This window comes from Mustelus asterias, chromosome 2 (assembly GCF_964213995.1).
Source record: "Mustelus asterias chromosome 2, sMusAst1.hap1.1, whole genome shotgun sequence".
NCBI lineage: Eukaryota > Metazoa > Chordata > Chondrichthyes > Carcharhiniformes > Triakidae > Mustelus > Mustelus asterias.
The window spans coordinates 156028484-156041614 of record NC_135802.1 but is presented as its reverse complement, the minus strand read 5'-3'; the positions used below and the strand labels follow the sequence as shown (position 1 = coordinate 156041614).

The following is a 13131-nucleotide window of genomic DNA, read 5'->3' as shown; positions in this document are numbered from 1 at the left end:
AACATGCCCAATATGAAAAGATTGTTCTATTAGGGCACCGGCAGAGTTTGTTTTTCTGCAGATTGAGAGCATGTTAAAATCACTTGAATATTGCTGAAAACATGTTGCTGAAGTTTTTCATCTTGCACTCATCAGGACAAATGCCAGAATACCAAATTTCAAACCATCGCAACTATTTATACTACAGGAGAAAAGGATTGGAAGTCGACACTGAGTGGTTGGAAAGTTGACTCTGATTGGTTGAGGCATTGGCATGGAGAAAGCATTGGGGAACTATAGGCTGCCCAAGCGAATGAGTAATTCAAAGAAGGAGCAAGGCTTGAACATATTGGGTGGCACGGTGGCACAGTGGTTACCACTGCTGCCTCACAGCGCCAGGGACCCGGGTTCAATTCTGGCCTCAGGTGACTGGTTCTGTGGAGTTTGCGCATTTTCCCCGTGGCTGCAGGGGTTTCCTCCGGGTGCTCCGGTTTCCTCCCACAGTCCAAAGATGTGTGGGCTAGGTTGATTGGCCATGCTAAATTAATTTCAGAGGGGTTAACAGGGTAAATATAAAAGGATTATGGGGATAGGGCCTGGGTGGAATTGTTGTCAGTGCAGGCTCAATGGGCTGAATGGCCTCCTCCTGCTTTCTATGATTCAATGATATTCCTTTTGTTTGCTGAGATCGGGTGCCTGTGCATGAATGGATGTCTCTTCTAACCAGCATAAATGAGTGATGTTACAAGCTCAACTGATGATCTTAAATTGGTTGTTGGTGTATCTATTAGCACAGTCAGGATTGTTCAGTCAGTGCTGCCTGATTGCGGTATCACATCTAACAGTAGATGTTTTGTAAGCTGGTTGAGTAAGGTCTGTACTCTGCAGGTCTCCGACAACTGAAGGAATGTGCAGTTTGATTATATCCACCAATCACTGAGATACATGGCCTTCTAAATGATCTTTTTGTGAATGGACCTGGTGGCCTGTTATAAACCACTCTACCACACTTTGTGTGTGAGTTAATTCTGATTTTCTGCTCCAAGGTTAACAGTGATGTTGTATACTGGAACAGACAAAAGGATGGTTCCCTGATTAAAGGTGACGTGAAGACCCAAGAAGTTGGAAAATTAATTCTTACCAAGCAGATTGGATCGGAAGGAAGTAAAGACATCACGGATCAATATAAATACCCAGAGGGTGAGTATGGGCCCACATCTTTAAGGTTGTTTAAAAAAAACCTTATTTAAAAAAATGAAAAGTTAGCATTTGTTTTCATGAGATGATGTGTTCTTGAGCTGACTCAAAGCAAAGGTAAGAGCCAACCACATGGTTGCAGGCCTGGATAGACCAGGTAAGGATAGCAGATTAGTGAACCAGATGGGTTTGTGCTCCAATTAATGATTAATGGCCTGGTCACCATCTTCACTAGGACTAGCCTTCAATTCCAGTTTTTTTTTTAACATTGAATTTAAATTCCACCAGCTGCCTTGGTGAGATTCGAACCCGAGTCCCCAGAGCATTTGGAATGATTACCAGTCTAGGGATATCACCACCACTCCACTATCTCCTCCTTGATAGTCATGGGAGACAGGGAGACTATAAACACCAAGGCAGGTGTTACAGCAGGTCCTGTTGATCTTATCAGCAGGACCCCAGCATCATTTATTTCATTCTGCTTCCCATCCAGGGTCTGGCCAAATGGACAACCTGGCAGAAGGGAAGGAGAGGGCACCCATGACGGGAAGCTGGTGGCCTGGGACCGTTGACGATGTTGACAGAAATTGGGAGGCTTGTGGAGATGTGCACAACTGAGAGGAGGGAGGATCAACACTGGAGAGCAGGAGAGATCTGATTTCCATAGAATCATAGAATCCCTACAGTGCAGAAGGAGGCCATTTGGCCCATCAAGTCAGCACAAATCACAATCCCACCCAGGCCCTATCCCCATAACCACATGCATTTACCCTAGCTAGTCCCCCTGGCATTGAGGATCAATTTATCATGGCCAATCCACATAACCCGCACACCTTTGGATTGTGGGAGGAAACCGGAGCACCCGGAGGAAACCCACGCAGACACAGGGAAAACGTGCAAACTCCGCACAGACAGTGACCCAAGCCGGGAATCAAACCCGGGTCCCTGGAGCTGTGAGACAACAGTGCTAACCACTGTGCCACTGGGCCGGTGGGGAGAAGGGGCTGATGTCTGTGGTCAAATGTTCCGTGATCAAAAGTGGGCAGGCCCGCGATCAGGGGACAAGACAGGCCTATAATTGACTGAGGGAGGGGGTGACAATCTGGGCGGCACAGTAACACAGTGATTAGCACTGCTGCTTCACAGCACCAGGGACCCGGGTTCAATTCCCGGCTTGGGTCACTGTCTGTGTGGAGTTTGCACGTTCTCCCCGTGTCTGTATGGGTTTCCTCCGGGTGCTGTGGTTTCTTCCCACATTCTGAAAGACATGCTGGTTAGATGCATTGACCCGAACAGGCGCCGGACTGTGGTGACTAGGGGAATTTCACAGTAACTTCATGTTGCAGTGTTAATGTAAGCCTGATTTGGGGGTGAGGGGGGGGTGACTGGGGCGGGGGAAAGAGAGACCTGTGATTGAGAGTGCGGAAGAGGACTGTGACCATTGGGAGAAAAAAGAGACGTGATTGGCTTAAGGTAGAGCCAACGGGGATAGAGCCCTCTGACTGGGACGGGGATAGAGGCCTGTGACTGGGATGGGGATAGAGGCCTGTGACTGGGATGGGGAGGAGAGGCCTGTGACTAGGACGGGGATAGAGAGGCTGTAACTGGGATGGGGATGAGAGGCCTGTGACTGGGGCAGGGATAGAGAGGCTGTGACTGGGATGGGGATGAGAGGCCTGTGACTGGGACAGGGATAGAAGCCTGTGACTGGGACGGGGATAGAGGCCTGTGACTGGGACGGGGATGAGAGGCCTGTGACTAGGACGGGATAGAGGCCTGGGATGGGGATAGAGGCCTGTGACTAGGATGGGGATAGAGGCCTGGGACGGGGATAGAGGCCTGTGACTAGGATGGGGATGAAAGGCCTCACTCAGGATGCATTGCGATGGGCGTGCTAGTGAAAGTTTCAAGGAATTTAGTCACGGATAGATTGGAGAATTGTTCACAATAGAGAAGAAAGGGTTGTGAGGCGATTTGATAGAGGTGTTCAAAATCACGACGCGGTCTGGACAAAGTAGATAGAAAGACCCTGTTCCCATTGGCAGAAGAGTTGAGAAGCAGAGGACACTGATTTAACCTGATTCAATGAAGAATGAAGGGTGGCTTGAGGAGAAATGGTTCTATGCAGCAAGTGGTTAGGATCTGGAATGCACTAGTTGAGTGTATTATGGAGGCTGATTCAGTTGTGGTTTTCAAAAGGGATAAATACTTGATGGGAAAGGGTTTCCCTTTTGGGGAAGGGGCGAGGATGGGACTAGTTGAGTTGCTCTTCCAGAGAGCTGGCAGGGAGATGATGGGCCTCCATCTTTGCTGTAACCATTCTATGATTCTAACTCACAGTCTAACCATGACTAACGATGAGGTAAAGGCCTGTTTTAGGCAGACTTCACCAGAAGGGAAGCTGGTCGGACCCGATTTTAATCCCCTGCACCCACTGAGAGTGGTTCATGCAAGAGGTTAAAGTATCGGATCAATGTGGCACTCACCTTTCCCAGCTGCACTCGCACACCATTGCCATTTTAACCGGCTGGCCTTGGGAGCGTGGCAGACCCTCACCACAGGTAAATGCAAAGATCTGGGCGTGATTACATCATTCAGACTCAGATGCCAATTTAGCTCTTTTTCGGCTAGATTGTTGCCTCCAGCTGAACTCAAGGAATACCAATTGCCAAGGAGCAGCAGGCCCAGGAGGGAGCCAAGGAGGTGACTTATATATTCCTTTTCAAATTTCCTTCTGAGCCAAGAAGAACAGGAATGAAACAACAACAGCTTGCATTTATATAGCACCTTTTTCCTGGAGCAACATGTCCCAAGATACTTCATGGGAGCAGAGATTTTCCCTGAGCCAAAGGAATTATTAGAACAAAGAGGTAGGTTTCAAGAAGAGGGGGGAGAGAGAGAGAGAGGGAAGGTATTCATAAGCTTAAGGCCTTGTACAGCCACCAATGATGGAGGTATAGGAAATATGGGGTGCTTAAGAGATCTTGAGGAACACGCAGCTTTTGGAGAGTTGTATGGCTGGAGGAGGTTACAGAAATAGTGAGGGGTGAATCCACACGGGCATTTGAACAGATGGCTGAGATATGGGGAGGCGATGGCGTAGTGGTACTGTCGCTGGACCAGTAATCCAGAAACTCAGGGTAATGCCCAGGGCCTTGGTTCGAATCCCACCACAGCAGATGGTGAAATTTGAATTCAAAAAGTCTAATGTTAACCAATTGTCGGAAAAACCCATCTGGTTCACCAATGTCCTTTAGTGAAGGCTGTCCTTACCCGGTCTGGCCTACATGTGACTCCAGACCCACAGCAATGTGGTTGACACTTAAATGCCCTCAAGGATAGGCAATAAATGCTGTCCCAGCCAGTGACGCACACATCCCATAAATTAATATATAAAATGTAAATTGGGGCATTGATGAACTGGGTGCCAGTGTCAGTGAGTGAGGAGAGGGATGATGGATGTTTGAAACTGCACGATAGATGGAAGGTTTACCAAACAGAGCAACGCCCTTCACATCATCTTCAGTAACAGAGGTTCAGAGACAGCGTGGTGCTATCACTGGCCCACAGAGGGCTTGATTTCTAGCCGCAGTCAGGGTGGGACGCAGAGACAATGGATGGGATTTTATGACCTCACTCGGGCAAGGCTCATAAATTCCCGTCCAAGGCCAACGGAGAATTCCGTTCTGCAAGCCTTGGATCTAGCCGGAATCGGGGCGGGCGGTACAATTCCGACCAAGGGTGCTCAGAAGAGAAACCAGGTTAAAGTCCAACAGGTTTTAGTAAATCCGTTGGACTTCAACCTGGTGTTGTGAGATTTTTTACTGTGCCCACCCCAGTCCAACGCCAGCATCTCCACATCAAGAGTAGAAACACCAGCTGAAGTGCCAGTCTGCCTGCCTTCAAGCCATCTTCACAAAAGTGGGATGGGGGAGCCCACGTCTCACCTGGGCAACTGGCCCAATTCATTGAAGGCTTATTGTGACCAATTACAGGTGCCAGTCTCCAGGTTCCTGCAGGCGACAGGGGACAGTTTAGCTGCCTGAGAGCAGCCTTCCTGTGTCACACTCTCCCTGCCAACCTGGATACTGTAGTGGCCGCAGGCTACCCTCTAAAGGGCTCCCTCATCTCCCTCCCCAGTGGTGGCCCGATTGCATTTTTTTACTTTTAGTTCAAAAGAATTCAGAGGCAGGATGCCTCCATTTTGAAGCGCCCTCTCCCTCACTTCCCTACCCTCGCAGCCTGCTGCACCCCTCAAGGTGGGAGTTGTCTGATTGTCCCTCTAGCTCTGAGAGCCCACCTTACTGAATGATGAGACCCCCTCTGGCCATTAAATCGCACCGAGTGATCGTTTGCCGCACAGTGCGGGCTTGTGACCTCCATTTGAACCCGACAGGCTCAGAAACCTGCAGGATGGTCCGACCCTCAGTCTGTGCCTCTGCACCGGGTATCTGTCCTTCTGGCCTGGCTGGTCAGTCCTTCCACTCCTATGCAGCCGTCTGAAAGGCTGTAAATATTTTACAATCAATTTTGAGCCTGTCAAAGCACTCTTTGTTTTTCGTATTGTTGCTGCGACCCTGTGAGAATCCAACATTTTCAGCACCTTCGCAAGTCCTGTAGAGACGGCCACCTGGGTTTAGTGGTGCCAATAACAGTGACGCTGTTAACACTCACTGTCACTGAGGAGTAATGATGTGGAGATGTCGGCGTTGGACTGGGATGGGCACAGTAAGAAGTCTCATAGCACTAGGTTAAAGTCCAACAGGTTTATTTGAAATCACGAGCTTTCGGAGCTCTGTACATCAATGCTGTTCCAGCCCAAACGCCTATAGAAAGGGAGGGTTTCGGGGCAATTAATGGTTGTTCATTATCCAACTGACCGGAATAACCAGCTCCCGTTTCCCTTGTGTTTGCAACAAATTTGTGGCAGTTTGGCCACAGAATGTCTGAGGCACTTAAGTTAAAGTAAAGTTTAAAAAGTTTATTTATTAGTCACAAATAAGCTGACATTAACACTGTAATGAAGTTACTGTGGAAATTTTTTTTTTTAATATACTTTTCCAATTCAATCAAATCAAATCCAATTCAGAGTCTCAACAAGTTGAGACATTTCAGATCCAGGCCGACAAGACAGGGCGAGCGACAAAACCACCCTGTCCTGGGCCTGATCTACATGAGCCAAGCTGATTGGAGAAGGGGGAGGATCCTCCTCCAAGACTTGAGCTCATTTGCATCTTAGCCAAAAGGCCGAGATGCCGCTTTAAAAAATTGCTTCATATGAAACATATGAAGCCTCAGCGTAACCTAATGACCTCAACCAAGCGCGGCCGACAATGGGGTGCCGACACTACACTTGATCTTAGCCAAAAGGGAAAATGCCCTTTTCGCCGCACTCCGACGCCTGTTCGGGTACACTGAGGGAGAATTTAGCATGGCCAATGCACCCTAACCAGCACGTCTTTTGGGTCACATGTTGTTAAAATCGATGATGGAAGATTAGTTTTAGCGATCTGTCTGTGCAGAGTTTGCAAGTTCTCCCCATGCCTGCGTGAGTTTCCTCCGGGTGCTCCAGTTTCCTCCCACAGTCCGAAAGACATGCTGGTTAGAGTGCATTGGCCATTCTAAATTCTCCCTCAGTGTAACCAAACAGGCGTCGGAGTGTGGCGACTAGGGGATTTTCACAATAACTTCATTGCCATGTTAATGTAAACCTACTTGTGACACTAATAAATAAACTTTAAAAACCTCTTCTGCACCCTCTCCAAAGCTTCCACATCCTTCCTGTAATGTGGCGATTTAAATATGCATCACTGCTTATTTTATTTAACACTTATGTTGCCTTGAAATTCATGATCAGTGAATATTTAATTTCAACTAATGCGACTGTGCATAATCGTGCGGCAGATCTGTGCATGATTCTGAAGAGGTGTGGAGAGGTGTGGAGGTGTGTCTCTCTCTGATAGTTACCAGGCCCATTGTCCTGGAGGGTACAGCGTGAAAAGATTGTAACTGGGAAATGGAGAAGATTACGGGGCAGATGTCGAGAGTGAGAGTGATGAGCACAACATGTGCTCAATAAAATCAGTTTTAAAGCACCAACTAGAAATTTAATACCACAAAAAATGTTACGTGGCATAATCTAACCATGGGATTTATACATACATCATCAAAACTTGGTGTAATGAGACACTTCTTGGAGATGCACGTTGCTGGTTCATCAGACAGTTTATTAAAACTAATCAAATTTGTCATGCCGCTGGGAATTTCATGTAATTTATTTTTGCACAAATTTAATGTGCGCTTGTGGGGGAAGTGTCGCTCTGTCTGAGTTGTACAGTGACACTGTAAACACAAACTTCATCATATGCATTTGCGGCACAGTGGTTAGCACCGCTGCCTCACAGCACCAGGGACCAGGGTTCGATTCCCGCCTTGGGTCACTGTCTGTGTGGAGTTTGCATGTTTTCCCCATTGTCTGCATGAGTTTCCTCCGGGTGCTCCAGTTTCTTCACATGGTCCAAAGATGTGCAGGCTAGGTGGATTGGCCATGCTAAATTGCCCCTTATTGTCCAAGAATGTGGAGGTTAAGGGGATTGGCCATGCTAAATTGCCCCTTAGTGTCCCAAGATTTGTAGGTCGGGGAGATTAACCATGGGAAATGTGCGGGGTTATGGGGATAGGGCGGAGGGGAGGATCTGGATGGGCTGCTCTTTAGGAAGATCGGTGCGGACCTGATGGGCCAAATGGCCTCTTTCTGCATGGTTATGGTTCTATGGTCCCTTCACAGCTGGCAGAGCGATTCTACCCCCATAGTTCTATCACTAGATTTTACTAAGTAATGTTTCTCCATCTTTTGACATGGAGCAGCATTTCTCCTGCAGGCCTCTGAACCCAGCTGTTGGTTTCGAATGAAAGTCAGAAGCCCGCACACCGGGGGAAACAGCTGTAATTTTCCCTGATTTGGTCGATTAACTGCAAAGGGTGATCTCGCTGTCCATTTAAGGACCGTGGTCGGATTCAGAAAGCCGGGGAGCCAATCGAAGGCCTTCCAGCTTGGAAGTAGCAGCAGGTTGACACAGCAGGTCATTGAGAGAAGGAGGGGGAATTTTCCCATCCCGCCCAGACAGCAAGAGAGAGAGATTCAAAATGGAGACAACCTCTCTCCAACCTTTCTGACAATCTGAAGTAACAAAGTAGATTCTGCAGCCTCGCCACCATTGTTGAGGGGTGTGGGGTAGTGAAGTGTGATGGTGGGTGCGGCATACACCTCAACCTTTGACCTTTGACAGCTGCTGAATCCAGACAGGCTGGAAGGCCTTTGAGGCCCGATGACACTCCAGCCCCTTTATCTGCTGCCGGGAGGTCACTTTTCCAGGCAGCTAAACTGTCTCCTGCTGCTTGCACAGAAAATCCCAGTTAGCTTCCTTCAATAGCCTTCAAGGGCACCTTCCCCTTCACCCCACATCCGTCCATTCTTAAAGTTACAAAGCCAATGCTCAGAATGGAGCAGGCAAACCCAAATCCACTCATTGCTTGCTCCAAAAACCAAATTTAAAACCCAATTGAATCCAATTCATGGTCCCCACAAGAGACAAACAATGAGAGGATAAGGCATCACACCCCACCTTGGGCTTGATCTTAGTCAAAAGGCCGAGGAGTGATCACCCGCCACTGCCCCCTTAGCCTCCAGAAAAATGGCCCAGGGATGGGTTGGAGCCGGAGAACCGGCACTTAGGTTGATGGCGTGAATTTGCCCATCTGCCTCCATCCCTGGTCCTGGCGGCGGCAAGAATTCTGATTGACTGGCAGCTAGTCAATAGAGGGTGGGGCTTTCTTCTAGGTGGGAGCCAGAGGTTCCATTCTGATTCAATTAAGGTGCCCACCCACCCCCAACACCCAGCGTAACATCATTGTGAGGCAGCCAGGTTTTGGTTGTGGGTTGGCTGACCATGGACTTTCTGGAGAATGGGGGACGGGCACCCCATAACATTCACCCCATAACATTCACCCCATAACATTCACCCCATAACATTCACCCCATAACATTCACCCCATAGTCCTGAGGTTTCACAATGTAGAGAAGTGAGAGACATTCTCAGGAAATTCTTCTGTCAGCTCTTTTGAAATTTGAAAGGTTAAATCCCTGTGTTAAAAAAAAAATGTGGAGGAAAAGTGTTTCCATAGACTTGTTAAATGTCAGATCATTGTGCAGTGCATTTTCTCGACTTGAATTTTTTTTTAAACAAGTAACTTTCAGACCGGGGCAACTCGTTCATGGTGAGTCATTTCATCCTCTGACCCAACTGGAGTAATGGGGTCAAGGAGCTCTTCCTTAGGCCTGATACTCTTTCCTCTGGGCTGACAGAGGTGGGAGCAACAAGGCAGGAAGATATTCAGTAGTCCATCCACCCCTGTCAAAGGAACAAAGAGAAACAAAGAACAGTCCAGCACAGGAACAGGCCCTTCGGCCCTCCAACCCTACGCCGATCATGATGCCTGCCTAAACTAAAACCGCATGCACTTACGGAGTCCGTATCTTTCCATTCCCATCCTATTCATGTATTTGTCTAGTTGCCCCTTAAATGCCGTACCTGCTCCCCCCCCCTCCCCGGGCAGCGCGTTCCAGACATTCACCACCCTCTGTGTAAGAAAACTTGCCTCGCACATCTCCTCTAAACTTTTCCCCAAGCACCTTAAACTAATGTCCCCCATGACTTTTCTACCCTAGGGGGTGAGGGTTACACAGCTACCCAATACCTTGGGCGGGATTTTCCGGCCGCGCTCACCCCAAGACCGGAAAATCCCGCCCGAGGTCAATGGACATTTGCATGGTCCTTGACCCACCCACTACGATTCCCGAGGTGGGTGGGTCGGGAAAATCCTGCCCCTTGTCTGCTGTTCGGGGATTTTAGGGTAAATTACCTGAGTCCTCGCCCATAACCAAATATTAGTCATATCTATTGGATAATCGCAGAGACGCTGGAATCCGTGATGTTCTGAAAACTCCCTCACGGCCTGTCTTGTCATGGAAATTTTAAATCCCGAGCCTGGGGTGGACACCACTTCATTTGTTGTAAATTTGATCGTAGGGATTGCAATATTCAGATTGCGGGCGGGATGGTGGGCTGGATTAGAAGTCAGACCCGCTGCCCCCCAGCCTGGAGGTTGCCAGGGTGCAGAGGCCTGCCTCTGTGTTCCTGCACCAACGCAACAAACAGCCCTCACCCCAAACTGGTCCAACATTCTCCCCATGCCCCATTCATGCCAGCCAATGCCCCTGTACCCACCCCCATGGCCCCTCATACCCTCTATGCCCTCCACATCCCCCTGGTCCTTTATAACCCCAACAGCAACTTGGTTCCTACTGATACATCAGCCTTTGTTGAATTTCTGCTAAATCGATTCACGCCACCCAGGTGCCTGTTTTGAGCGCTGTCGCATTCACAGCTAGGCTGGAATAGCCCAGAGATGAAACATCCCACTGGGTGGACAAGTGAGGCTGAAGGAGTCTCAAAAATGTAGGCCTCAGCTTATCAGTAATGGGCGAGAGGAACAGAATAGCTGATTCTAATTTAAAATGCTGTTTATAATCTGCATCATTTTTAATTCTGTTGAGTCTGCATCATATTTCCTTTCCTTCACCTTTATTTAATTGCCAAAAAAGGTTTTAATTTTTTCCCAATTCTGACATGAGTATGACGTTTAATTTAAAAATGTAAAGTTGCTTCATCTGTAATAATCTGTCACCTTAATGAGAATTGCAATGTAGTTAAACCTTGACTAATTTTTAAGCAAACAGCAAATGCTCAACATTGTAAAAGAAGTCTGAACAATATTCTACGCTGCATAGGAAATAACCTACTACCTGCCTGGGATATTTATGAGGATTTTGGGCCTGCAGGCTCAATGATCCTGAATATTTTTGAAGCCTTAAAATGGGCAGGAAAATGTCCTACATGGCAGTGGGGCATGTCCACTGCCTATCCAGATGGTCCCCCTGCCTCCTGCTCACTGATACCATCCCTCGCTGTCAACTGCACCCATACACTCCCTGTTATATATGCGGGGCGTAGCCCCTTTAAGAGGTCAGGTCAGGTGACCCAGGGCGGAGGGGGTGACCTGCCAGGGAATCCATCCTTACAGGCGGTTAAGGGCTGGAGTGCAAGGAGAGCAGTCCGTTCAATAAACTCTTGTTCCTGTGGCTTGCCTCCGTGTGAGTTCTTGGGGACTACCCCTCACTACTCTCCGATTTAACACTTCCAATCACCTAGCCCCTCACTCAAGAACCACCAAAGGATCCCCCGCCGAGAATGCAGTGCCCTAACGTTCAAATGGTCCTTGCTGGCGTGTTGCCCTGGGAAACCAGGCAGGTCCCTGCAACTCGCTGGTCACATGTAAGTGAGGTCTGAGGTCCAGTATTGGCTTGTCCAAGATAGGGACAAGCCTCTCGTTCTGACACATGGACCGTTCCTCATGCTTAATTCATGCTGGCATGTCTGCGCTCACCAATTTCTGGGCCTAACTATCCACCCATCCTATCACAGCTACTAAAATCTACTGACTAAATTCTGAGGGAACTAATTATATTGTTGTTGCTTGGTGGTACAGAACTTGCTGAAAAAAAGAGACGTGCTGTTGAAGCTTTATGTCTTGAACTCATCAGGACAGGTGCAAGAATGGCAATTTTCAAAGGGACCAACAATTTGTACTGCAAGAGAAAGGGGCACTGATAGGTTGGCTAGTCAGCTCTGATTGGTTGAGGCATTGCCATGGAGAATGTACCAGGGACTTATTGTCCCCATAGCTTTGATTAATTAAAAAAATGGCACAATGCCTGGACATATTTCTTTTGCATTGACCAATCAGAGCCCACTTGGCACCCTTTTCTCATGTGGTCTAAATTGTTGCTCCCTTTGAAATTTGGCATTCTTTCATCTGTCCTGATGAATGCAAGATGAAAAGCTTTGACAGCATGTTATTTTCAGCAGTAATTAGATTGTCTGTAGGAAGGGGGCGATGGGGAGGAATGGAGATTGCAATTCCGAATTAATAAACTGGAGAAATGTATGAGTGGAAAGTGAAGAAAATGATTATTTTACCGATGGTGAAAGAAGTAGCGGCGGCGCGAGAGTGGGAGGAAGGTGCAGAACAACGTGAGGAATCGATAGGGGATGTTTAGTTCACCAGTAAAAGCTTTTAGAAACACAATTGAAGGAGTGAAATATCCGATTTGTCAAAAATGTGAAAATCCACCACATCAGAATCATGATCGACAGATGCTAATTTTCAAACAATCTAGGTTAATAAATTTTTTATTGTACCAGAATAAATATTTCATTTAAATTGAATTTAGCTGTGAGGAGAATTACTTCATAGCAAGAACTCATGGAAAAGGCAAGTTGCATGAACAAGGTGACAAGGGTAGGAAGTCTTGAAGCTCTAACATTAGGATAAAAGAGATGGGGTCAAATTTTCCCATTCTGTCCGACACGGGAATCATGGCAGGCATGAAGGGCAGTCCATGCAGAGGTCTGTTGACCTCAGGCGGGATTTTCCATTCTTGGGGCGAGTGCGTCTAAAAAAACCTATCCAGGATTTTCCAATCTATTTTAGGAAACTCCCTTTCTGCTATGGGATTTGCCTCAATATCTATCCCAGTGACACCCGAGTCTGCGTCTGCTCTCTGACAAAACATCTTAGCCAGGCCCTTTCCTGTAATTACCCTGCTAATCCCCCTAACCTAGGCATCTTGGGACACTAAGCGGGGAATTTTCCCGTCCCGCCCGCCACAGGATTCATAGCAGATGGGGGTGGGGGGGGGGGGGGGGAGCGGTGGGGACCATGCAAAGGTCGGTTGACCTCGGGTGGGTTTTACCGGTTTTGGGGCGAGCGTGGCCAGAAGATCCCACCCGAAGGGGCAATTTAGCACGGCCAATCCACCTAACTTGCACAACA

At 47.9% G+C, this 13131-nt stretch overlaps 1 protein-coding gene across 2 annotated transcripts in view; it reads left to right on the top strand.

Moving 5' to 3' along the window:
* LOC144480155 (coagulation factor XIII A chain-like) overlaps window positions 1-13131 on the top strand; it is a 116487-nt gene that overhangs the window by 88221 nt on the left and 15135 nt on the right. For both annotated transcript variants that reach the window (XM_078199302.1, XM_078199310.1), the window contains exon 11: window positions 1026-1179. In XM_078199302.1, coding sequence (XP_078055428.1) covers window positions 1026-1179 — 154 coding nt within the window. The remainder of the gene's footprint in view (window positions 1-1025; window positions 1180-13131) is intronic.